Source organism: Aythya ferina (assembly GCF_964211825.1).
Source record: "Aythya ferina genome assembly, chromosome: 19".
In the NCBI taxonomy this organism is placed as follows: Eukaryota; Metazoa; Chordata; class Aves; order Anseriformes; family Anatidae; genus Aythya; species Aythya ferina.
Window position 1 is genome coordinate 2636870 of NC_140309.1, and position 27616 is coordinate 2664485.

General features: G+C 43.2%; 1 protein-coding gene across 3 annotated transcripts in view; it reads left to right on the forward strand.

The window, feature by feature from the left end:
• The window catches only part of CALN1 (calneuron 1), a 192388-nt gene extending 176432 nt beyond the window's left edge, over nucleotides 1–15956 (forward strand). For all 3 annotated transcript variants that reach the window (XM_084492997.1, XM_084492998.1, XM_084492999.1), the window contains 2 exons: nucleotides 3307–3460; nucleotides 9003–15956. In XM_084492997.1, coding sequence (XP_084349123.1) covers nucleotides 3307–3460; nucleotides 9003–9130 — 282 coding nt within the window. In that variant the 3' untranslated portion in view covers nucleotides 9131–15956. The remainder of the gene's footprint in view (nucleotides 1–3306; nucleotides 3461–9002) is intronic.
• Nucleotides 15957–27616: the final 11660 nt, after the last annotated feature.

The window sequence follows — 27616 nt, forward strand, 5'->3', positions numbered from 1 at the left end:
CCTCACCAGAGCTGAGTACAGGGGGACGATCACCTCCCTAGCCCTGCTGGTCACGCTGTTCCTAATACAAGCCAGGATGCCGTTGGCCTTCTTGGCCACCTGAGCACACTGCTGGCTCATATTCAGCCGACTGTCCACCATCACTCCCAGGTCCTTCTCTGCCTGGCAGCTCTCCAACCATTCCTCTCCCAGCCTGTAGCTCTGCTTGGGGTTATTGCGCCCCAGGTGCAGGACCCGGCACTTGGCCTTGTTAAACTTCATGCAGTTGACCTCAGCCCATCGGTGCAGCCTATCCAGATCCTCCTGCAGAGCTTTCCTACCCTCAAGCAGATCGACACACGCACCTAACTTGGTGTCATCTGCGAACTTACTGAGGGTGCACTCGATGCCCTCGTCCAGATCATCGATGAAGATATTAAAGAGGACCGGCCCCAGCACCGAGCCCTGGGGGACGCCACTAGTGACTGGCCTCCAACTGGACTTGGCTCCATTCACCACGACTCTTTGGGCCCGGCTATCCAGCCAGTTTCTAACCCAACGAAGCGTGCGCCAGTCCAAGCCAAGAGCAGCCAGTTTCTTGAGGATTTTTGTCCCGTTAGACACACTAACTGGTATAGGAATACCCCCAAACCCACAAGTCATTACTGTTTCCACATTGTTAAGACCAGCAGATGCCTGTGTCTGTGTTTGTAATCCAGGTAGCCTGAAGCAAGACAATAGGTAGACTCTGCAAAAGCTTGTTAGTGGCAGTGCTGTTATAAAGAGAGACCTGCAATGATTCCTAAGAGCAAAAGGAAAGGAGCAGCATATGCCAGCACAGGGGACTGTGTGTCTTTTACCCTCCACAAGGCCAGCATGCATGCACCATACACAGGAGGTTCTTTGTCCTCAACTACCCTGCCCAGATGAAGTCTTTGAACATTTCCATTAAGTCTAAAGGAGGCTAACACAACACTGCAATAATCCTCGGAGGCCACAAGTAAAGATCAGATCACAGAGACAGTGCTCTGGGCTTTGAGGCACTCATAGGGCTTGAGCATCCGTCCACGTTGGAGAACACAAGTTTTGAACAACTTCTAAAAAATCATTACTTTAAGGGGGAGGGGCGGGTGGGGAGGTGGGGGGGGAATAAGCCCATTAAAAAAAAATGGGGAAAAAATGTTTGTATTGGCCTCAGAGAACTTTTCATGAGCCGAGAACAGTAAGAAAACTCCAGCACAGGTTGAATATTACACCCTGACGAGATGTGATAGGTTAACCCCATGCCATCTAGCGGCTCCTGCTGATACAAATTGACCACTAAGTGAAATTATGGGTTTCAGCATAGGGTGGATTTAGGAAGACACCAGGGCCAAAGTTCAGGTTTGAGCTCTGCCAAGAGAAAAACTTCAAAGGAGAGCAGGACTGGGTGGCAGGTGATAAAGCATTGCTGCTGCCCACGAGTACGCCTCTGTGGCACTGCAGGAAGCCAGCTGGGAGGGATGCACACCCTGGGCAGCCTCAAGACACTCCACAAACCTCTGCTAATGACAGCTTCTGACACTGCTGTAAGACAAGCATACACATTAGCCCAAGTTTCCACACCTTTATTCGTCAGGAGAAATGCTTTTCATAATCATAGTTGTGAAGTACACAGTTGCTTGATTTTACTTGCTCTTTTAACATATAAGAAGACAGATTACGGGTGGTGAAATTTCCTCATGCACAATAAAGAGAGCTGGAAATATGTGACTAAATACTGGGGGGGGGTTGCAATCCAACTTTGAACTGTGCGGCAGGGGACCACTGGTGACAATTGTATGCTCGCTATTTTTAGCTGGGCAGCATGAATATCGAATCCCTGAGGAACAAGGAAAGCAACAAAACAAGCATACCAACCAAATCAGGGTTTCAGAGAACTCATCTGGGGCAAAAAACAGGAACTGTCTGTCTACTGTACCCCTGCTATTCACTTTTCTGCAGATTTACTGCACCAAGTTTTAAATCATTGCATGAAATAAATAAATAGAACTGTAAAAATCAGTGTTTCTTAGATAGATTAATGCATATGGATGCATGCAGATCTGCTTATATGCACACAGAAACACATAAATACTTTGAGGTCCAGGTTTAATCACAGTGCACTTATTTCCCCCAGTTAATCACTTTGAGAATTAATAATTTTGTATCTGTGCAATGAGGTGTGGAGCAGTGGTCAGGGAAGACAACCTTAGATAACACACCAGGCGGCTCAGAGCTGATAAGGTTTGTCCTGTCCTTATCAACCTTGGGGAAAAGGATTGGGGATTTACGCTGTACTGTTTCTGAAATGCCAGCTATATGATCTGATCATTCATTATCACCATACTCTCAATTGCAGAAGTGGGCACAAATTTGCATCGCCTTTCCTCAGTGTTAACACCACAGTGTTAAGCCAGGGTTGTTTGTTTTTTCTGAGGTTTCTTGAAGGTAGGCAGCTTGGATAAGGGTGTACAAGCCCCGGTGCTCACTGTTTGGTGCTGGCAAACCTGTGTCTGGGGTTGTAAATGCTGAGATGTCAAGGTGCTGCTCACATGCTGTGATGCAGGCACACCACCTGCCTATCAGCAGCAGCACAGGAGGAGATGTGGGAGGGCTCAGAGCACTTCCATCCTTCTTCAGTGCCTGCACTGATGGCTCAGAGAGGCTGGTCTCCTCCCTTGGGCTGCCAGTCAGACATTGGGAACCCCCTCTCTTGTGTACCATTAGCAGATGTTAATACCATGAAACTTACACCTGTGCAAAGTTCCTCTGCTGCAAAATGTTCATTTCTACATATTCTGCAGGAATGATCTGGTTTTAAAGCATTCATCTGGTATATGCGGAAACAGCATTTACCTACTGGATCTACATTTCTGCAAGGAAAATGTTCTCTGCTTGTGCTCTCCACATTGCAGTCAGGAGGAAAAACAGGGCAGAGAGAAGGTTGTGGCTCATGGCAAGGTGCTGGAGGTGCCAGGGGAATTTCTGAGGGCTTTACCTCTTCCAGGATTGCCAGGGCTGATGCTGGATTGCTATATTTCCAGCCTGGAAAACAACCCCTTGCTTCCCTACAGCTCTACCAGCAATAAGTAAGCTGCAAGAGCTCTAGCTACATCCAGTTGAATTATTCACACTGTTAGTGTTAAATGAACCCAAAAGAGCAAAATTTGCAAAGTTATATTGAGGTGTTGAAATGAGGTTGAAAAAACCACAAGTAGGGAACTGCAATGTGCCCACATGCCTCTCTTCCTCCCAGTACCACGCTTGTTCCTGCTGGCCGTGTCTAACTCGGTTCTCTTCCCACAGTTCGACATGCAGAGGATAACACTAGAAGAGCTGAAACACATCCTCTACCACGCCTTCCGGGACCACTTAACGATGAAGGACATTGAGAACATCATTATCAATGAAGAGGAGAGTTTAAATGAAAACTCTGGCAACTGTCAAACAGAGTTTGAAGGTGAGGGAGAAAGTTTCTGTACTATTATTTTCTTTCTTCTTCCTTTGTAAAACTCAGCCTGGTCCACAATATGCAATGGGCAAAGTTGCACAGAGTTAGTGCGGAGTTACTTCAGGACTTCTCAGCTTTGAGATCAATGCTCAGTCTACTAGTTCACGCAGCTTTTGAGCCAATACCAAAACCCTTTCTTTCTCATTTGTCCCCTAACTTTGGAGTATGCCCAAAGCAACTTTTATATCTGATGGTTTGCAGAGCCACAGGGTGGTACTTGGGCTGTTTCACTTTGGAGCCAGCAATAAATTGAAATTCACAGGCCAGCTTCAGTGCCTCTTAGGAAATGAAAAAGAATATTTGTGTCAAACATAACCAACCTGGTCTATTTTTCCCCTCAGTGTAGCAGCACAGCAGACAATATTACAAAGCCCAAACCATGCATTCATTCACAGTACAGATATCCACAGACTCCTGGCAAATAAATCAGCTTCTAGGCCAGAGGAACTCATGGTGCTCCAAATTGTTGCTGGTTGTAACAACCAAACCTAAAAATCATCTCAAGTGCAAAAAGTCCAGTGAGATATATACAGAGAAACTTAAGGGTTCTGCACATCACCCTGGTGCTTTCCCATCCACTGAAATGCCACGTTACATCGTCCATTTGTGGGAAATCCTGATATTCCGAGGGGTCAAGTAGCCTCTGAAAGGGCACTAGGTGGAGATAATGAAGCATCAAAATAAAGCAAATGATAGGCATATTAGTGCAATTCTTAGCCTGGCTAATTAATGGGATTCAGACACTGTATCCAGCACAGTCATCCTGTGCTAAATACTGCAGAAAAGATGTAGAAGAGCACGGCTGAATTTTAAAAAGTCTGCAGGAGGGAGGTAAGCAGCGACACTCTTCAAACCAAGCCAAGCAACATTTTTTTTTCCTCACAAAGAGTGGCAGGGAGGAAGGGATGCTTACTTACATGAATGGAGTTGTTAGTCCCCACTGACCTGCTGATTCAGTGGAGACATGCGCCAGCTGTCACTGCTGCAAGAGGCATGCAGGCTTCTTTCAGCATCGGTACTTGGGTGAACTATCCAAGTCGCAACAAAAAATGGGTCCGAAAACCGAAATGCTCAGCTTCTCATTTTGGAAGTCCCAGCTTCCAAAAGTACAGCAAGAACAGCTTTCCTCGTGGGATGTTGGCATTGCTGGTGCTAGGCAGAACCTAGAAGCAAAACAGACCCTTTTTTAGATGTTGTTAGGAATACACACACACATACAAATCCACCAGAGAATAAAGATCAACGAAACACTGTCAACCAAGATGCTAAGTTTTGCTCCAGGTCCCAGGAGAAGGGAATGGTTCTGGTCCACAGCAGCTCTGACATGAGCATTTCTCCCAGGAACAGCAGACTGAGAGTAGGCTATGTCCCCGCAGCTCTCAAGGCTGGACATGCCATTACTTGAAGTACCTACTTGTGCCAGAGGCGACACAGCTGCTGTAAGCATTCCCATTTCCCAAACACAAAATTCCCCACAGGACTCAGAAGCAGGAATGAAAGGGCCTCATGGCATAGACTGATGGCACCAAGGGAGAGCTGTCATGAAGGCTGGGCAGCATCTCAGCCTCGTATTAAGAAGGGTCTCTATGTAAGTTCATCACCCTTCACTCACTTAATTAGTGGAGAGAAAAAGATACTTTATGGATACAATTCCTCTAATTTATTTGAAGCACTACACGGGGATGAGGTGAACTGCACTGTAAAAAACACCTATTTCTTTCAACTGTAAAGGTAGCCTAACGGAATAGCTTAGAGGTTCACATCTATTTTTAATGTACATTTCATCCACCCCTCTGAAGTGCCTTTAATTATGGGTAGGAATGAAGCCAAGTTGAGCCCTGGTGGTTTTCACTGAGATTTGGGAATGAATCCTATGGGAGGAGAGACAGCAGATATTTTCAGTATGTTGCTGCAATGGGGAATCTCCACCCACTGTCATACGAGGCATGTTCTTGCCATCAAAAAGGATCACTAAGACCTTCCTCCACGGACAGGAAACATTACTATCAAGAAAAGTACAAATGCAAATTTCTGTAAGTCTCAAAATTGTGCCATATTGGCTTCTTGTCATAGAAAGGCCTTCGCAACTAAACTTCATAATATTTATTGTATATCAACACCGATGATGTAAGTTATTTCTCTTTCTCATACGCATACACACAGACAACCACACGCACATTTTAAACCAAGTACAAAATTTGTATTATAGTCAGAGACAAGTCTAGGATTTTGTTCAGCTCACTCTGAACATGAGAGTCATTTGCAAGACGTCAGATCTAGGCTCACATTACAACTTTCCCTCCTACACATTTCAAGGGAGTTTTGTTAGCCTTCTACTTGATGAAGAGCAAAGCAATGAAAATGCCCAGCTCCTCAGTACAAGCAGCCCACACCAGCCTTGACAATAAAGAACACAACCAGAAGGGAGGCAGAGTTATATCTTCAGCCCTTCTCACTATTTTTATTAATGCTTAGGGCAGGACAACGAAGCTCAGAGCCAAGAAGAGTGCATGTTTTTATGGGAAAAGACACAAGGAAAGGACAACCTTTTACAATGACATCACACTAACAAAAATCTGTAGTACAAAAATCATTCATCTGGCAGGTCCCTTTATCCAAATGCTCATGACATTAAGCTCTTGGCAAATAAGAGTGCTGGATAGTTACAGTGACCTGTGCTGCCAGCCGTGGGTATTTTATCCTCAGCCCTGACATTCAAATTAACAGGATGTGCAAGAGCTGCCACAGGTCCCCTCCCCGCTCTCCCCGGATAAGCATTAGGAGCATCCACTCCTCAGCTAACTCAACTTTGGCAGAGTAATGACAAAAGTCACTATAAATACACTGTAGCTGATCACATTATCAAGCTTAAATCTGCAGAGGAGAGGGTTCTCAATGCTCACCCTGAGCATCTCAGCCCCACTGTGGGCATCATAACCAGCCTGGCAGTCACAGCTAGTGTGCCCATTGAGCCTATTTCCAGGTGGAGAAGTTACAGATGGTAAGCTGTCTTTGCCACCCCTTGGCCAAGTCTTCACCACCAGCATACCCTCTGCATGTTGAGAAGATGAAGGATGAGCCTTGATGTGCCTTTGATTCTTGAGATTTTCTTTACATTGAATGGGGCACCTCAGAAGAAGCTTCTGGCTCTGACCACATTCAAGGAAACAACTCATCTCCAAACGCCTGCATGTCCCTTGGGTATTAAAAACTCTTATTGGCAACAAAATGCAAAACACATCAATAATCCAGACCTGTGACAATGCCCACTATGGAAACCAGCAGGAAAAAGAATAGATGCCATGATCAAAGGATCTATGAATCTGAAGAAATTGAGAGCAAAACCTCATCATCTATAGGGAGGGCAAGAAGGTTTTCATATTTAGGAGGACAATTCATAGACAATTCTAGGGCAGCACAAAATTGTGTTAACAATTTAAAAAAAAAAAAAAAGACAACTTCAGCTTCTCAGTAGGTAAAGAACAATATTGATGGCTTACCTGGATCCTACTATCTTTAAGCTCTATTTTGACTTGATAGTATAGCAGAAGACTGAAATTGCTTCAGGAGCAATTCTGCAAGAAATACTGAACATGCTTTACTCTTTTCCATTGAGTAGGAAAATGCCATTGCAGAAAGTCATGGCCAGTCTTCAACTGTTCTCCCAGTCATAATAACTGGCATCAGAGCCCTATGTTGAACAGCAACACTGACCATGAGGGCTTATGCCACTGTTTTGTTTGCTGGCTGGGGGAGTTTTCAAAGTGCATAAATAACAGAAAAATAAAGACAGAATAACCAAAGCTGTTATTTAACAAGCTTTTCAAAGTGCTGGGCCATCATGCACAAAACCAGGGAACTACAGTATTGATTCTGTGTGCATTATAAAAGCAAACGAAAGAATCAAGGAGTAGAGCCATACAAGCAGAAAGCAAGTAATTTAGGAGGCTGCCGTAAGGGGGATTTCATTATCTGAGCAGAATATAGTGAGTCCCTTGGAGCAATGGTTGTGCAACATTTCCCTGCCCTCGGCATTTTGACTCAAAGTGCTGCATAACGAGGGCTTCTTGTGCCTCCGGCACTGAGCTGATGCTCAGGGACCGCATGGGAGCTGGGATTAGGACACAGACACTGCTAAATCCTGGCCAGAGGAGGCAAGGAGGGATGAAACAACTGTTCAAAATGCAGCATCCAGTGCTCCCCTGTCTCCGTGTGATGAGGTTCAAGCCTGGATCAAAATAAGGTTTTATTTCTTTGTGCTCGAAACATTCTCCTGGCCTTTTCACAGCTTGGGCACTCAGAGCCTTTTTCTGGTCACATTTTGGTTTTATTGTAATTCTGAGCTTGTTGTCAAACCGTCTGAAAGTCTCCCATCATCACCAGTACAAGCATCTATGGGAAAAGGAAGGTGGGTAAATCCCTTCTCGTACCTAAAAAAGACCTTATATGTGTGTACTACCCATATATGTGTGTGAGGATCTTATGACTTTCTGTATCCATCTTGCAGAACCTTCAGAGCCTTTTCAAATGTTAATCTTTGTGGAACCCCTGTACCGTGTGTTGTTCTGGTATTCTTAGGTAGGGAGACTGAGGCAGAGACAAGAACTGGCTTTAGCAGACCACAACATGTATACTTGTTGCTGAACTTAAAAATATAATTACAAAAAATATGTCAAATGCTAAAAATCCCATTTGTCTGCATATTAACTGCTGCAATTTGCTCTCACCTCTTTTGACAATTGTTCTGCAAGCATTCATTTAAAAAGGTTCTTAGTAAGTCTGATTTTGCTTAGGCACAGAAAAACCTAAAGACAGTTCAAAAAAAATCCTAAGGTACTATGCATGCTCATGGGAATGATCACAGTGTTTTTTAAGCATTGTCTGGGAGCACATCTTGAATCTCTGCTTGCTCCCATTTGACTTATAATTGGAAAAACCTGGACGTGACTAAGGGGATTCACAGAAGACCAATATTTCTAATAAAAGAAATGCATAGAGAACTTCATAAAGAACTTAAAAAAAAAAAAACACAACCCTACCCTACCCAGATCAACTGAAACACTTAAATCTTCAGGCATTTGAAGGTTTTCAAAGCCAATGTGAGTGAGAAAGGGATTCCCGCAGTACAAGAGGGCAGTCTAATAGGAGAATTGGTATGGAAGTAATGAAAGGTAAGGATGATTATTTGGAAATGTCCCAGCGATATTCACCCCAATGGTCTCCAAGGAGAGGTAGTGCTTGACCAGCACAGGGAATCTTTGAAGTATGAGCTAGAGGGTTCAGCCAAAGTTGGGTGTACATTGAGGAGAAGGAGGATTTCCAAGCTCAGTCGATCCCAGTGGAAAGTAAAAATGTTTCTTTGGCCGAGGAACTCATCGAGTAACCCCCGGGATGGCAGGAGGTAGGAACTAGATGGTCTTTAAGTCCCCTTCCAACCCAAGCCATCCTGTGATTCTATGATGCTACGATCTTTCTCTTGTCTTTCCGGCAGTGCACGCCCAGAAGCAGAACAGACAGACCTGTGTACGGAAGAGCCTTATCTGCGCATTTGCCATGGCCTTTATTATAAGTGTGATGTTGATTGCGGCCAACCAGATCCTGCGGAGCGGCATGGAGTAGCCTCTCGCCATGACACTGTGAACCAAACTGACCATGCATGCGCATGCCACCGGGTGAGCTTCCCCTGAACCGACTCTCACACGGCAAAGAGACAGAGGCAGGCAGATAACGCACCATTCGACAAGGAGCCTGGGGCCAGCAGCGTAACGTGTCTTGTGAATCAACTACATCCTTTTGGCAGGGACATAAAAGGGCTGTCTTAATGCTTTAAAGGTTTTGTTTCCTAATGCAATAAAAAAAATATACAGGAGTCCTGAATTATTGCTTCAAAACAGCAATGGTAACTTGGAAGACACTTTCATCCAGCGGTCTGTTTTGCAGTTTCAAGGAGGCACAGCCTCGTGACTCATTGCAGCAGGGCTGTCTTTTAACCTAGGGGCCAACTGACTATTTTGCATAGCTCTCCGCCGGGCCCACATTCCCAGGAAGTTGATCGTAGCATTGCCACAAGCAAGTCTTGTTCATTTTATTTCATGTACTTCAGCTTCACTTTGTTTTTCCCTTATGACCATGCCTTTGAGTTTACGGCATTAGAGGGGAGCTAGAGCATCCTTGTACAGTATTTTCAAAGTAAAAAGAGGAGAAATTGCCAGCATCATACAAAATGTCTATTTTTGCTTCATAATACCGCCTTTGACACCAGACTGTGGGGTAGCATGAGTCTGTCTGACATTTTTTCCCACCGCAAATCAGGGTTTAAGAACCACCACCCGCTTTCACACATGGGCATTCCTGAGATTTGTGCAGTCTTCCAGCCAACCCTGCAACCACCAGCACCAGCCTTCTCTTTGGTCCCACCTGCGTATTCAACAACATTTTCTTTCCAGAAGTCTCGCCCTCTCACTATATTGGTATTCAACAACCTTATCTGAGACCAAAACCATAAGGAAAGCTCTTTCTCAGCTTTTCTTCCTGCTACTCATCTGCCCAATTTTTATTTAATTTCATTTGCCGTCGTTGTAATCTGCAGTGAATCCTCCATGTCAGACACCTTCTCATGAGAGACATTACATACTCACCTGTGTGGTGATGTGGGGTTTGACCAACCAGCTGCTCCAGATCCTCACTGGAGCCATCCCACCACCGCTGCCACCGCTCCACCCATCCCATGGATGGGCTCAAGAGAGGATGAGCTGGAAAGCAGGCTGCAGCAAGAGAAGAAGGAATCAAACTTGAGCATACCGCCATATGTTATGTAGTGTGTCAGACTTTCAGATCCCGCAAGTGTTAGTTATTTTTCCTGGAAGAGATTTTAATGTGCAGCAAAGAGAAGATGGAGTGATGCAAACAAGAGACACAACACATCCCGCGGAAAGTGCAGGGACTGCACACTCCTGGAGCCAGGATTACATCGGAAAGTGTTTCTCCTTTTAAACATGATACAAATCCTTGCACTTAGCTTCAGATGAACTGTGCATCTGTGTGTCACCCCTGGGAGAGATCTGGTTTCCTTGACCTCGTGGGAGATATTTGTGGCCAGCACATGCGGAGCCAGTGCGGGAAGCATTCACGCAGGCGTCAGAGCTGCAGTGGCTTCATGCTGCCAGCTGGGCAAGCTCCAGAAACACCAAGGAACAGTGAGATCCTGCTCCTGGAACGTAGATGACTGTTTCCTGTGTCATGAGAGGGGGGCAGGATGGCTCCCAGAGGGATTGTGAACCATGAGCTTCCCTTGTCCTACACAGCAGTTATTGGCTTAAGCCTGGATCCATCTCAAAGACTTGTTTCAGGTCTTTTTTTTGTCTTTTTTTTTTTTTTTTTTTTGGTTACAAGTTCAATTGATAATATTTAACCTGTGTTTCTTTTTTGTAGCCTAATTTGAAAATGTGTTTCTCATTTTTCTGTCTCCCACTAGCCTTTTAAACTGCTTAGGATTTTGTCTTTAGGTGTGTGTTGTAGTTGCCCACTTCCATGTTGCCATTTTCCTGGTGCCCCCCTCCATATCTGAAGATGACAGCTGAAAAAAAGCAGCTGAGTTGTTTTTCTGCCTTCCACAAACACACACTTCTGTATTTCTGTTCTGCTGTGACTAATAGAGGTCAACCACAAAACATTCCGCTAAAATTTTTACATCTCCTAGAAGATAGAGGGATTTGTGTTTCCTATAGGGCAGGTGCAGACTTCAAACCAACAGCAGAAAATCATAGACAAGCTCAAGCAAAGGTTTCACTCTGCTGGGGAAAATCAGGGGTGCTCCCAACACTCACTGTGCTGGATATTGCAGATAATGAGCTTGGAGATCTTTTTGAGGGAACTGTCATCCACATTTTTAGGTCTCAGGGGCACATGAATTGGTGGGGGCAGCAGAAAAAAGTGTAAATGTTACTTGCCACCAAGTGGTACTTATTAAGATTTTTTTTTTTCCTGGGATGGTGCTGGAGTGGATGTGGGAAGCAGAGTAGACGGAGATGGAGCATTGGTGGGCACTGACCCACCAGCCCCACTCAGCACAGCAGCTCCATGGGGCAGAGCATTGCCTCTTCACTTAGCACAGAAAGACAAGTAAAACATACACCAGGCTTTTCTCCACGTTCTTCTCACTCATCCAACAGCTAACACCAGGCAGACTCCAATTATAACAGCTACCTTACAGACAAGATAATCTTTTCCATTCCTCCAAGCTTTCTAGAGGCTCCATAATTTCTACATGCATGTTCCATAAAAAAAAAAAAAAAACTTTGTAAATACAGTCATTGTTCAGCACAATTCTTCGTCTTGAAGGTCCATTTGTAAAACCAAACCTATAATGAATATATTGGTAAAAGCCATAGCCTGGGGTCAGTAGAGTTCATTGCAAAACTCCCCACTGATTTTACTGGGTACGGGATTTGGGGATTTTTTGGTTTTGCTTTTTCTGTGGGGAACCCAATTTATCCATTATGAATCAGTGCCATGTCTTGCCAGAGGTCTCCTCTTCCTTCCTAGAGCAGCCTTTCTTCATCTAAAGGCATCTTGAAGATATCCCTTCTTTAATCTGTCAGGCTCTTCTGGTAGTGAGTGGCAATGCAGGATGGATCAGGCCAAGCTGTTTCACTCCCAGCAACCTCCAGCCACCTTTCTAGTTACACCTTCCCATCCTTCCTGGCCAGCAGCACTGGACCTCTGTCTCCTACCTCCCTCCCTCCCTGGCTCCATTTATGTAACATCCATTTATCTTCCTTCCTTTTTTTTTTTTTTTTTTTTTTAATTCTTCTACATAAGAGATGGAAAAAGAGGCTTTTTATTGCTTTTACAGACAGTAGGTAAAAATAGAGCAGTAAAATTTCAGTTGGAACCTGATGGCAAAGGTTTAGGGGGAAGAAAGTAGAAGAATCAAAGAAATAAAAATAAAAATAAAAACACATCCCATACTTAAAAAAAAAAAAAAAAAAAAAAAAAAAAAAAACACTATTTAAGTGCTAATTAACATACTTTAAAAAATACCCAGACTGCAGCGGGGCTAGGTAGAGCTGTCAGAAAAAGCACTAAACTTATGCTCTTGCCAGTTACATGAGAATTTAAGTGTCTTTTCAGCACTGCAATTCTGTATGAAAAGGATATTGCTATGGCAACCCTTGCTGTTCGTGACATGTGTGCCACAAGTTGGAGCGACACACAGCAATTGCAAACATGCTCCCAGCCACACCAAGGCTGGACAAATGACTCCCAGCAGCCCAGGACAGCCGTTCAGCTCATGGATTAGCAAATTATCAGCAAATTCTGAGCACCCTGAAGACGACTCTGTTGGCTTAGTCACAAAATATAAAAATAAGGTGTGCAATTAAACAGATTGGCACAGAGGGAAAGATTTAAGGTGGCCGTGATTATTTTAGCTTGAGAGAGGCTTTAGTTTGGTTTGGCTTGGGAGCAAATAAAATTAAGGCAGTGTACGTGCTGCTCAACACAGGCTGTTTTGGGCTTGTTGGGCACGTCCATCAAGGAGGGACCAGTCCTGATGGGAAGGATTTGGCTTATTGCTCCGGCACAGCGCAGGGCTGCTTTGCTGAGAACCATTTGTGGCTTTAACTTTGAAGGCACAGCCTGATTTTCAAGCACCACAAGGCATTTGCACCTGGAGAAGCCAACGAGGGAGCAGCAAGCATGTGACACTTCAGAGGCCACAGACAAATGAATTCCAGCAAAAAGCTGCTTTGGGAGCATGGATTGCCTGTCAGATCTGAAGCCATACCATCAGGTCAGCCACAAAGGCCTCAGCTGAGGCGTTACTGTGCAGGCCAAGAGCAGCGTGGTGCTGGACCTCAGGGGCAGGCACTTGCCCACAACAGGCTGCACCACCTCAGGGCCTCACTGGGGCCTGGCTCCACCACTGAGAAGGCTTTAATAATCAGGTGCAGTATTGGCAGTAGTATAGAGAACTAAAAACCACAAGCAGTGTGGGCAACTGGAAACACTCTTTTAGGGGGCATTTGGTCCTCATGCTGGTAGAGGTCATATAGAGATGACAAAGGACGAAAAGTCTTGAAAAGAAAGAAGTAATTAATTTTTCAGTTTGATGGGTACCTATAAATGTGCTGGTAACTGTTAGAGGACACCCCATTCTGGTGGAGGTACTCATGGACCTCCCCAGGACAGGGGTCACCTGTGAGCAGGTATAGGAGTCCTGGCTACATGCCCCCGCTCCCAGGTGAACTAGAGCTGGATATTGGGGTATCACCTGCTGAGAGACTTCATACATGCTATTTGGTGGTTACTGGGCACTCACTTTGGATATGATGAACTGTTAGAGCTGGATGTTACTTGCTTTACGTTAAAGATTTCCATGAACTCGGGGGAAAAAAAAAGAAAAGAAGATATATAAGATATATGCACTGTTTTAAGCTGAGGCCAGTCTTTCTCCCATAAGTAATAGAATAGTGAGGAAGTAAATCAAGAACAGGTAGGAAGCATTCCTAAAGATGCTACTTGAGATGGATGAAGTCTTTTTGACAGACTTGCATGAGCAAAGTACCTACTGGCAAACAGTTTATTCCATGGAAAGAACGCACTGCATCTTTTTGCCTGCTCCAAAAGACCAAAGCATCTCCTGGGACACCCAGAGGACAATGCAAGGCTATCCAAGGTCCAGTGCTGGCTCTGCTCGAGATGACACATTGCTTTGCGAGGTGCCCGGTACTTTTCAGCTTTTATCCATGAAAGACTCTCTTTCCCTGCACGTAGCGTGCACGTGCCCAGAGCAAGTCGCACTGCCAAGGGCTGTCATTGCACAAAAGCAAGAGTTTCACAGTCCCGAGTCAGACTTAGATCTGCAAAGAGAGAAGCAGTAGGAGGAATACATTAAGATCACTAAGAATGAAGTTCCCTATTTTATCCACCCGTGTAATAAATTATTTAGTTTCTGCTTTATGGATGACTATTTGAAAGAAGAAAAACCAACTCTTCTAAAATGAGAATCTGATAAAGTATCTTTTTTTTTTTTTTTTTCTTGGCTCTGAATCATGCTTACATTCCACAGATGGAGATGTACAGAACTTGCTGGTTTTCAATCTATTATTTTACTGTACTGAGTTCTGACAGTGCAATTATATTTCCCTGGCATCACTTAAAACCTATTACTTTCCCAGGAACTAAGGAATTTAATACAGAAAAACAAAAGGCTCAAAACATTTTAATCTCTCTGTGTTGTTGGTTATTATCAGAAACGAATCTTGTTTTTCTCCAGTTCAAGTAGCATGTTTTAGGCAGCTCTATGAAGTGGAGTCTGAAGTTTTTCAGACTTTTGTTCCAGTGGCAAAAGTCTGAAAAATTCCTCAGTTTGGCATCTTCACTAGAAAAGAATTTCAGCCCCAAAATGGATGAGAAGAGGGGAAAAGGGAGAAAAAGGAATTCCTCTGAATCTAGTGATCAGTTCTTGGCAATTCGACCATGAAAATACTTTTTTTTAAATTTTTTATTATTTTCTGTCAAGACAGAACAAAATATTTTGTAGCCTTGAAGACTATTACTAAATGAAATTTCCATTTTCCATACAATTATTTTTCTACAGCTGTTCATGGCCAATATTTGCCAGCATCATGAATAAGCATCTTCAAACCCACTCATCACTTTAGGTGAGTTCCATAACGCAACTTTCCTTTATCAGCTTGCATTGGCCAACAAGTAGACATATGACCATCCCATATAAAGCTGTCGAGCTTGCTCTAGTAGCTACTCTTCCAGTCTTGCCAACACTCAGGCATGTTGTCTCTCCTGTGAGCAGTCCCACCACACTCAAACCATGCTGCCGATGTGTTTGCAGCATCAGGCCCCTGGGGTTGCCATTTGACAGCAATCTTCAAAAAAGTGCACATATTTTCATATTGCAGCTATTCAAGAGTGGCATGACATTTCTCACCATCTCTGTCAGAGGAGCCAAAGTTATTTCAGCTTCATGCAGCAGCTCGTGTTCTCTCAGATTTTAATTGGGGTGGCGGGAGGAAGAAAGCTGAAGTTCCTCTCGGACTCCAGAGTAAATAAGAAGTAACTCATTGGAGTTAATTGGCTTAAGCTGGAAAAAAAAAAAAAAAAAAAAAAACAGAATCCAGCCTGTTACCATTTAATCCATGCTAGGATCTAAGTAACCAATGTGTCCTGATTCATCTGTAGGAATTAAGTTCTTCACTAATGCACCCATCTCATTTTTGTCATCATTTCATCTCCAACTGTTTTCAAGCCATTTACTATTCATTGTTAAAAATTGACCATTTTTGCTTGTTAACAGAAGACATGGCATTTTAATTAAAGACAACAACTCACAAAGTCAGCAACATAATAGTAAAAAAAAAAAAAAACTTTGTACAAAACACTGTAAATATTAATATAAATTAACTTGGCATGCAACTTAAATAAATCCTATGTTATTGCAAGTTACCCAAGTGTATAAAGATGTGTATAAAAGGAAAACCGAATGCCATATGTATCGGCTGTTTCCTCTAACCAAACACTACTGTAAATATATACTCTGTATAAAAAGATTTTAATTTTACCATTATTTATGCAATAGAAATAAAGTTGTTTTTTCTTTTGATGAAGGATGAAGTTTCTTTTTTTCCTCATTTTAAAGCAGTCATTGATATTTATTCATGCCCAAGTACAACAGCAAAGGCTAGATTTGCATAAAATATTAGGACAGAGACCCCTTCTTCCTTCTGAGGGATACATGAACATTCGAGGTTTATATTTTGCTTTGAAAATAGATTTACATATTTTAAAGCCTGTTATTACAAAAAGAGCTCCTGGCTGAATAGATGCTGTGGCTGTTCAGAGCCAGGATCAACGCTTCAGGAGTGAAACAGATGCACAGGACTCATTAGTATGCCAAAGAGATGAATTTCACTTCTCCTCTGGAAGTGGTGGAAGTCAAATCAGGACTGGTGAGGTTGGTGGGCACCACATGCAGATCTCAAAGCGAAGGGACAGAACATGCCATGTGTTTTTCCATGGCACTTGCTTAAAGACTCAGAACCACTTCTATTAGACCTACCAGAGATTCAGGGCCTGTTTCCCTGAGCTCAGATGGGCCTGGGTCCTTCTGGAAAGAGCATGTTGACCACAGATTTTAATCCTGTCTCTGCTGACACCAAGGCTTCATACCACGAGAGCTGCGCTGTTCAGCTAAGCCACATTCGCATGTCCTGAAGAGCAGATGCTCCCTTGGCTAATCCACAGCTCTCCCTTTCACTGTAGACCATTCCACACAGCTGCTGGTGCTCAATGTCCACCATGTGCTGCAAACCATCTGGCTGGAGGAGATAAGTATGAAGATAATGATTGTCCCCAAAGTTGCTTGTAGAGGTAACTAAATTAAAGCTTTAAAGGAACCAATTGATGCAGGTAAGTAGTTTTCATCCATGTGGACCCAGATCACAGTGGGTAGCCTGCTGGGAGAAACAGTGCAAGCCTCAAAGCTCCCACTGTGCCCCTATGAGTATCTCCTCTACCTTGTGCTTGGAACAGGCCTGTAATGCTTTCCCTAGACCTGTTTTGCAAAAATAGCAGTTCTGGTTCCCTCATTTAAATTCTAAAAAATTAGTATTTTTCCCCAGACAACACTATGTATCACGCTCCGTTTCATGGATTCACATTATTTATTAATTGTAAGCATTTGGACAACAGCCTGGTGGCTCAGATACTGTTCCTTATTCCTGGAACCATCACAACTTTTGGTATGAGCAATTATCTATGCATGGATTACCACTGAAAAACAACTGATGCATGAAACGTTTACAAAATTTGTGATCCAATAGTAAAAAAAAAAAAAAAAAGACACTGTACACTTGTACACTCTAGTTGACCTTTTATATTATGTAAGTGAAGAGCATTTTAATGAATGGCTTAGGAAGAAGCTTGAAGTCATTATAGGAATGAATCAAATGTATTATAGAAATTCCTATGTATTTATCATAGGAACGAGTGAGTAATCAAAGAAATGCACTGCTGGGAGGAGATACCAGCTCTATACCACTCAGGTCTTTGCCAACAGTGTTCATATTCAGACCACTGCAGTCCCTGTCCCCAATGAAACCACATGTTTTGTGTTTCAGCCACCAAAACTATTCAGGAGTTAAAATTCACTGGCATCATCACTAACACACATCTTCTCTGTCCAGCAGCCTTTGGTGAGGAGAAGCACAGTGCCAGAGCAGTGACTATGAAACCATTGGGAAATCTTCACTGACTGAAGGAAGAAAACAAACTTTAAAAGAGGAAAAACGTGCCACATTCAGACTCAGACCAAACTGCATTTTCCCTACCATAAGACGAGCCCACAAACATGACCACTGCTCCAGGTCTGCCGAAGCCTATTTAGCTCACATGTTATTTTAGTGCTGTCCATTCAGCAGAGAACAACAGTGCCCAGACGTCCATCCTTCAGCTGTGCCCACCAGCAGGTTTCAGGTGCCAGCTGCTGGGAGATCAGGCACTGGCAAGGGGCAGAAACAACTGTGTGGGTCCAATCCAGCTCCTGGGGAGTTGGTGGAAACATTCCCAGACTTGGTGGGATTTGGATTAGGTCATCATACAGCACAGCATTTTGCACCCTGGCTCTTTGCTTTGTTTAAATGGAGTCTGGCCAAGGCCTCAAATTTAATTACTGAAATACAAATAGTGAAAAAATAAAGCTTTCTGTAGTCAGAATAAAATTCAGACATGGCTCCACCTAAAACCTCTTTCCAACATTGGTCTCCTGGAGATCAAAACTCACAGCAGGAAGTGGTTTCAGTTAGACACAATGCTTTCCCCCAGTTAGGTACTCTGCACATGACCCTGCAGGCTGCTTTTCCTGCTTCGATCTCACCTACTCAATACAAACTTCCTCCTGATTAACATCTATAGAAAGTATTTGCTAATGCAAATCCAAGGGCAGTAATTTATTTGGTGAAAGCTAGTTAATCCTGGCAAGGCTTTTCCATGTAAGTATAGAGTAATACCATCTTGTTTTAATTGCTTCTTTAAGAGTTTTTTTTTTTTTAATCAAAAACATTTTAATTAAAAAATTGAGTATCTTCCAGAGTAAAAAAGAATATCTTCCAGATCTTTTCCCATTTATTCTTCTTTCCACCAAAATTATCAGCACATTTGTAAAGTTCTAAAGAAAGTAATTACAGCAGATGTTGATCGCTGCTGCTAGCATTGAGGCTGCTGAATGCAACACATCAGTCTCCCAACTTGTACTTTTTTTGCAACTTTCTGAAACAGCACATTCTGTACTAAAAGTTTCCATTCTTAGTCTTTGCTCAGAAAGGAGGCTGTCTGTTCAGGAGCTGGTATGCTTTCATGACAACTGCTAAGGATAGGGGAGATTCGGAAGGGAAGAAGGGGATGGGGGGGGAAAGGGAGGAGATACAATTAAGGAACTTTTATAGATGCAAGGTTTGGTCAAGGATCAGCAATGAATGGCTGAAAGCTGGTGATTCCATTGCCATCTGTCCCTCTTGTCACTGGCTGAAAAGGAATGACCACTTCATTGTATCTACAACACCATTTATAATTAATAAAGGTGCTGCCCCATCACTGCTTGCCCGAAAGGCAAGACAATAAATCCCCTGGAACCACCACCAGCACCTACACTATTATAACACCATGGAAGTATCAGAGTGAAGATGTCATGCCGTAATAAATGTCTTTTAACCCCAATTTCTGTCTAGATTGCTACTTGTCCATAATGAGCTGGCTTTAGAATAAGCTGTCAAAAATAGTTCTCCTTATAATGACAGAAAGCCAAGATAATCACAGGCCAACCAAACATGTCACTACAGAGACAAATTCAGTGCAACAGCATAACCACAGGTCAGCAGCCTGTAGCATGATGCCGATGGTGCGGGCAAGCACATTTTCAGTGTCCTCTGGCTGGCACAGAGACAGGACCAAGAACCTCTTCAAGCATCCAGAAGTGCTCCCTTGATTGCTTGCTGATGGTGGAGTACTCCTAGGTTTCAGCTAAAATACAAGCATGGACAGATAGAGAAAGCTCTAATGGAAAAGAACCAGCTGAAGTTGTTCAAATGTGCCTGCTCTTCTTTTTTTACATCATAAGTTAGTTTTGCAAAAATTCTTGTCTCTGCCTCAGCCCCTGCCCTGAAGCTATCAAATCTGATCTGCCAGCAATGTGCTGCTCCAGTGGAGATGCCAAAAACATCCTCTGTAGGCATAAGGATAGGCCCCAACTGGCTGATTTTGACACATAAGACAACAGTCAAAGTTCATCACATCTTCTGCAAGACTGGAGGTCTGAAATTTCACACCCAGAAAACCTGAGACAAAGCCACAACTATAAATACTTGGCATGAGGGGGGGGTCTCTTGTTACAGGCAGGGTCACCTCCCTCTAGTGCACCTGCACTCCCCAGCCAGCTGCAGGGACAAAGTGGGGCTCTCAGAGGCATTTCCAATGCTCAGTCCCAAGGAAAACATGACTGTAAGTGTGGCTGCTACTGAGCCATCTCCTGATCTTTCAAGTTCCAGCCTGCAAAGCATTCTACAGAAAGCATTTAAAGCTCCAGAAGTGAAGGATTTCAAATGGAGGGGCTGAGAGACCCCAGCACTGGCAGTATGAATGGTACCACTGTAATAAGGGTAATCACTGCATGTTGTATGGAAAACCTCTCAAGTGATTGCTGTTTGCAGAGACTGATTAAATATAAATTAAACTCATCTGCATGTTCAGCAAGATATGTGAATTGAATAGCAAGAGTATCCTCCCCACTGGCTCGGTGGTGTGTCTGGGTAGCTCATCCCATGGCCCGCCCTGTCTGCATACACAAGCTGCTGCCTGTGCTCTGGGCCAGCACCAGCAACCTTGGCGTCTGCATGTCACCAAAATTAAAAGAATCACATTCACTCACATGCAGGTGATTTCAGATAGAGTATGAACAAGCAATTTATTACCCTCACATTGTTTGAAAGGTAAGGATGAAGCTCCCTGTCTTTTCACTGCCTCATTACCAGTTACTGCCGCTTGTCTTCATTTCATTTGATCTCTCTAAATGCTTCTCTTGCCAACCCAGCTCCAGTTCTCAGCAATGGTTTAAGCACTCCGTGTGCCCTTGCCATTAAGTAACCAGACAAACCATACATGATACGGGGCCAATTCTGCATCAGCAAGCATCCTGGATAGGATTAAGATGAGGTTCTTCATCAGAGGTTCTTCCACATCATATCGTACAAGCCTTAGTGCTAAATCCGAAAGATCATTGAAAGAAAGATCCAGGAAATGGTTGTCATCTCCAGCTTTCAGAACATGTCTGGGCAGCAGCATGGTACAGTATGGATGGGACTAGCTGTGAGCATCCTGAGTGCGGGAAGTGTTTGAAAAACCCATGGCTTTCTCCTGCCTCCACCAAGATGGATTTTCTGACCCTGAGCAAAAGGTAAGACTTGCTAGGAGAAGCCAAGGGATAATTAGTTTCTCAAATTATATGGTCAGAAAGAGCAATTGTGCACCCCAAAATAAATAATTCCAACTCCTGCAATCTCCAAAGAAGACTTTCTGTGTTCCAGAAGTTGCCTGGAGACTTTGTGAACAGCCTGACCAAGGGAGATGCATGAAGAAGCTAATGACTGTCAGAGCTGAGGTAGACGGGATATTGCTTCTCACCGTGTTGTGCCAGCTCCTGCTCTGCTGGTGCCAATTTTAGTGTCTGCTCTCAATTCAAACCAGAAAGGATCTAAAAGCCTGAAAAATGCTGAAAGTGGGAATTGTTTCTTGTGGTGAAAGGAAGCTCCAGGTACCAGAAACAGGCTCCAGGTTAGGCCCTGCCAACACAGTCCTGCCAAAAGTAAACACATTTGCAAGTGTATAACCCACACTTTAATCCTGAAGACCTTCACCACCCACTCTGAATATTTTTTATTACTTAAACACAATTTCAGGGAGCATTTTAAAAATCATTTATCTACTGTCCTATTCAGAGACCGAGCAGAACTTTCATTGTATTTGGACAAATCAAACTAGCAATTAATTTAAAATGTTTGTCTCCTATAAATAGGAAAAACAAGCATCAGTTCAGAGGACAGAAGTGAAGAAACAACTGAAAAGGGACAACACTGTGCCAAAATGGAAGAAATGTTGAGCATGTGGATTTGCTCATGTTGGTCTCAGTAAAAGGCTCTAAGAAAGAGAGAGATAGCATATTAGGGGTACTGTGAATCATTGTGATTTCTTGGGAAGGTAGTTACAGTGCCGCCGTGATAAATTGCTTCGGAGAATTCAGGGTACGTACTGTTGACATCTGTCAGGCAGGAAGCTGGAGTTCAGATCACAATAGCAATTACTTCACTTTTTTTAACCAAATCAGAAAGTGACCTTGAGCAAATAAAAAGGTTAAAACCACTGCTGGCCTTCCTGAAACCCAAAGCAACCTCCAGCAGCCTAGGTAAACACTGTGTTTCTTTAAAAGACTTGCTGAACTACTAACCTGCTCTAGCAGAAAGCCCTGCTGAAGCACAAAGGTTGTTACTGCTGCAATCACGCCAACTCCACACTCCCAAAGAAGGATTAACATTTAATTCTTCCTCAATTTGTTTTATGAAATATTGACATGCTGGTGCCTTCACAATAAGCTATAAAGACATCTTCTCCACTGCATGCAGCAGGAGCTCAGTAATGTTTATTTACTTATCCCTTTCTTTAAGTTCAGCTCTGAACACTTGCTCTGAAATTGCAAGAGAACGCCCCAGGCTGAGCTAAGCAGATACCAGCAGGTAGAGTTAACAACCTGTGTTAATAAAAATCAATGAAGCATTCTTACAAGGCAAACTGTTATCCTTTTACAGCTCACAGCCTCCTTGCTCTGGCAGATGACGAGCAACAGATGTAGAAGCATCAGCTGGGGGCAGCTCCAAAAAGCCATCGTGTAACACATCCTTTTACAGTCCAAACCATCTGATTTATATATTCATACACATTTCTTAATACTTTTGGGACACCTTATCTCATTGACTAAACAAATCCATTTATGTCTGCATCACTTCTAAGTGTGAAGCAACACGTTATTAAAGTTATTGTGACCGTGGTGATATCAGAACCCTCCCAGTCACAGTGACCTCATTATGAAAATCCTTTGTATTGAAACAGTCTAGCTTTGTAAAGGTCTTACTGCATGACAAAGAAGTCTTGGGATAACAGCATCTTCATGGCCTTCCAAGCATGCACCTGTCCAAGACATGACCTCACCACTAGGCTTTATTGACATTTGCTAAAACAATGCTTTCTTCTGTATCCCAGGGAAATTGTTCACTTTTCTGGCATGTTAAGGTAGGGTTTCAGGAGCAGAGCTTGCAATTCACACCTCTGTGCTAATCAGAACCAGGAGCAGCTGCCTGCATTTACTGAGAAACTGCAAAGATATGCTTAGAAATAGTCATCTGCCTTCTTGCTTTGTCTCTGAAAAAAGGGGGGGAGGGGAAGAAGAGGGCTAGGAATTACTTTTTCATTAGCAGTCACAGCAGGAATTAGGCACCCATGCGCACCCATGAGAGTTGGGTCTGCTGCACAGCAAACAGAAGAAGCCTAGCAGAGCACCCTGTAGGCTGCCAAAAGCCCCATGATGTCCCTGGTCCCACCAAGCTACAGCCATGGAGATGGGTTGGTCAAAGCATGAAGGTAGCCAGCATGGAAGACAGCCTCACTGATTTAGAATCATAGAATCATTAAGGTTGGAAAAGACCTCCAAGATCATCTGGTCCAACTCCCAGCTGTGGTGCAAAACATCTTTATCTGGGGTTCATCTTAACCGCTGTCACCCAGGTTACACTGGTTATTAGGAGAGGTTACAGCAAGACATAAGAGGCATAGGCAGGCTTAATAAGAAGTTTAATAAGCTGTTCATCCACATGGTGCTCTAGACCCTCCTGAGTTACAGCTGCTCATACAGAAAGAGTAGCTCAGGTGCAAGCATCTAAAATCTAATCATCTATCTTTAACCACCAATCTCTATGTATTAAGCCATTAGGAAAAAATGAGAGGCAGATCTCCTCAAGGTTTATGAATCTGTGAGCATCCTAAGCACCAAGATAAATCCTCCTGTTTAACAAACAGGTCAATTTTTTCTTCTCACCACTCACCCTGGCCCTTCTGGTAAGAGCTGATATTAAAAGTGAATGACACCAGATGGGATAAAGACTTGCCCGAGAGTAAGCTTAGGTATTTCTCTACGTTGACCCCCAATTATCTTCCAACATATCCAAACAGTTTGTTTTTCAGAATCTGAGGAATAACCTGATGACACACTGTTGACCCAAGCACTTATTTTCACAAATCCTTCTCAGGTACAGAGCTGACCTAAGCAACAAATAAAGAACTCCTGGTGTCTTTTTCCTTTGCAAGAGTAAATGAGTATAAATAGTACAGTTTATGTCTCGTGTGGAGAGTGAGAAAAGCATATTGTTTTCATTTGGTTTGGTTTTCCTATTAGTGTCTGCATATAGAAGAGCTACCTAAATTAATGCAAGCTTATTATGAAATTAGAGCACCAATGTAATTAAAGCATTGATTAAAAAGCCAATAAAACAACCAGATAAACCTCTTTTGAAAGGGGAACAATATGAATACTACTTGATTAAATATTACAATTCAGTCAATATTTAACCATTCAATTGTATTGACTTAATTTCTGCATCAAGCTGCATAAGCATCTCTTGGGACTTAATTATATTACTTTTGCTTTCTTTGTTGTTTGCCAGAGTTTGTTTGTTTGTTTGTTTTGATATTTCCCAAACTTCTGACAGAGCAGATCTTCCATCCCACGGAACCATATTCCATGAAGATAATTTATGGGTAATGAGGCATTCTGGTAATTGTGTTTATATTTGGAAATTAAGAAATCTATTACATCTATAAAAAGTCATTTTTCCTTCAGATAGTGTCCACTGTGAGTTTGTTAATGAACTTAGCTAGGTCAAGTCAGTAACTTTGTCCCAAATTTACTGAAGGTCATTCTGCTGTTTAGTGAAGACATTTGCCCTTCCTCTTTCCCAGCCACCTACAGAAACATTACTGCAACATCCAAAGCAACCTCTAGGAAGCACTGACCCTCAAGGGTCTAGCCTGAGGCAGAAAACACAGGACAGATGGGGAAAGCAACCCAGACACCAATATTCAGCATTAAATGATGCAAGTCAAACTTCTCTGCTACCTGCACAAGAGCATCAGGGAGGTCCTTCCTCAATGGAGGAAAAACTGGGGAGAAAGTATATTGAAGGCAAGGATACAGAAGGAGGCTTGGAGGTGTCCAGCCAGACCAGCCACCCCCATGTTCCCTCTCTCAGAGATGAGCAATCCCCCCTTCATCAGAGTAAACCCAGTTTTGGTGCTCCTCAGCCTCAGGTGGCCATGCTCACCTGCTTCTCTCTTCTCTTCCCCCATATGAAATTTCTTCTTTGTTGCCACTCCAAATTCAGAAGGCCACATGATGTCTAGTTACGACCACAGGTGAATCGTGAGCACATTCACTCCAAGGCTCATGCCTCCCCCATCATGCAAGGAGGCCCCCGTGCAGCAGGCTGAGCACCAGCACCCCATTGCACAGGGCCTGGCTGTCCTCACAAAGCTGCTCCTTGCTGGTGCAGAGCACCAGGGAGACACCAAATGAAGTTCAAACAAGGGTGCTATAGGATGCAATTCCTCCAGCATAGTGCTGCAGATGATTTCTGTGAGATTCCCTCCATACCAAGCACCATGGAGATGCTTCTTCTTGGGAAGCACTGAAGCCAAGTCAGTGGGATCTTGGCTCTCCCCAGCACAAACCTCAGGTAATGCCTGGGAACATCAGAAAGCCTGGAGGAGGCCTCATGCCTAACCCAGAAATTGTGTAGAATGAAGAAAGCAAACCTGTCCTTGAGGTTATCAAGACATTTCTAAATGCTGGCTGCAAGACAGATAGTTGTTTTTGGAAGAAACAGGGTTGTGCTTCAGATTTTTGCAGGCTGTTTGCTCTGAAGAAGTAGCATGGCCTCATTTGCCTTTTCTTTTTCCCCTATGATATAACGTTTCTATGCCATTTCTTTTTGGGAAACACAACAGCTAGGAAGTAAGCACCAAAGAAGCATAGATGAAAGCGAGAGAAGGAGTAGGTTTTCTAGTGCTGTTTTTGCACAGCATTTGCATTGGATCCTTAATTGGGTCTGCAAGAACATATGATCTCTCCCAAGTGTGCAGTTGGCTCCCTGCATACTCACAGGCTATGCCTCCACCTTCTGAACAGAGCTTACCTTACACGCAAATTGGGACTCTAGACAGGAATCTGAAAACACAGAAGTGTAGTCTTGTTGGTTCTCAATGCCTAATGTTGCTGCATAGTTCAGAGCAGAGGTTTTACAACCCTTGCCTTCAGATAAAGTTTAGGTGAAGTTTGAAAAATTGCTGTTTTGTCCAACTTGGTAATTGCAGCTTCTTTGGCTGCAGGAAGGTTGGTTCACATGCTGGGACACTTCCCAATTCCCCTTTTGTGAGCCATAGCTTGTCAAAGAAACAAAAAACAAAAACAAACAAACAAAAAATAAAACAAAAACACCACATTAATCAGCATCCAAAAGAAGGAGTTGTTGTTTTGTTTTGTTTTGTTTTGTTTTTAACCTCTAAGCCTTGCTACTGAGTGGATACACAGCAAGCTCTGAGCCAGACTTGGACTAAGGCAACCTAAAACTGTCCCAGTTTTTCTCTGAGATAGGAGCTTCAAGCAAACAAGGGTACATAAATGTTATCACTGCTTTCAGGAAGGACATGGAAGCAGTTTAATGTTAAAAATGCAAATCAAAGGCCAAATGAGCGTTGAGATTGCAGCAAGCATGCCATAGTGTGATTTGCAGCATGGCAGAAATACTGCTCTGGAACATGTGTCAGCTGTTAAAACAAGGTATTGCATGTCATATTCCTGTACTAGGTAGTTTAAAATAATAATAATAATAAATAAATAAGCACCCCAAAACCAAAAATGAATGCCTATTGATGGATTATCAACGTGACTGTCTCCATCAAGTGATGTCTCATGCACTAAATGCACTTTCAGAAAGTGAAAAATCAAACAAACAAACGAACAAAAAAAAAAAAAAACAAAACAAAACAGAAAACACAACAAAACAGTTTATGACATCTAGTGGTAAAAGATGATGTGCACACAGGCACTATCACTGCATGAAGCCCTACAAGACACACTCGTATGCCAGTCATGACAGCCAGGCTATTTTCGGCAGCAAATTCACTGTACTTACGTCTGCACTTCTTGACAATAATCTGTGTGCAAAGTGCAAACTCTTTCTTTGCAGGTCTATCAAAAGTCAATGCACTACATGTAAGGGATGAGTGCTTTCAGTTCCACCGCCAACTATGCTGCACATGGAAAAACAGACCTTTGCGTAGGCAGATATCATACTGACAATAGAAGATAGCTTCAGCTCAAACCCAGATATATGTGAGCTTTTATTATAAACCTTGTCACTGGTTTCTGAGAAATGATGACTGGCTGCATCCTTTACTCTTCTGGTTTGGAAAATCTCTATGCCAGAATGAGAAAAGCTACTGAAACTGCACCCGGGATCTCTGAAGTGAACATGTACAAGCATTGCTCAAGCAATGTGAGCAGAGAGCACATCCCAACGCACATGAAATTGTGTTGCTCTCCTTTTTTCTTATTGCAGAAACAAGAGATGGCACCTTAGTGCAAAAATACCTCTTTCATTCTTTTTATATCCAACCTGATCTCCAAATAACCAATTATTGGTATTCTTTTAGACATATGTATGAAGTATAAAGTATGTGATCATAACACAGTGCTGCTTTTGGATGTGGGATAAATTCAGTTTTTCTAGGTCATTTGTTGATTCCCTCCATCACATAAGGGCTGCCCCAGCCCTGCAGGAGTCCACGGCTGGAAGAAACCCCATGGACCTCAATCGACCTTCTCAGTAGCAAAGCCTCTGCTACAGCACTGCTTTAGCCCCTGACAGAATTAATTTGGCAGTGCAGCAGGGTGTCAGTGTGCTTCCCTCCAGGGGTCTGATGCAAATCTGAACC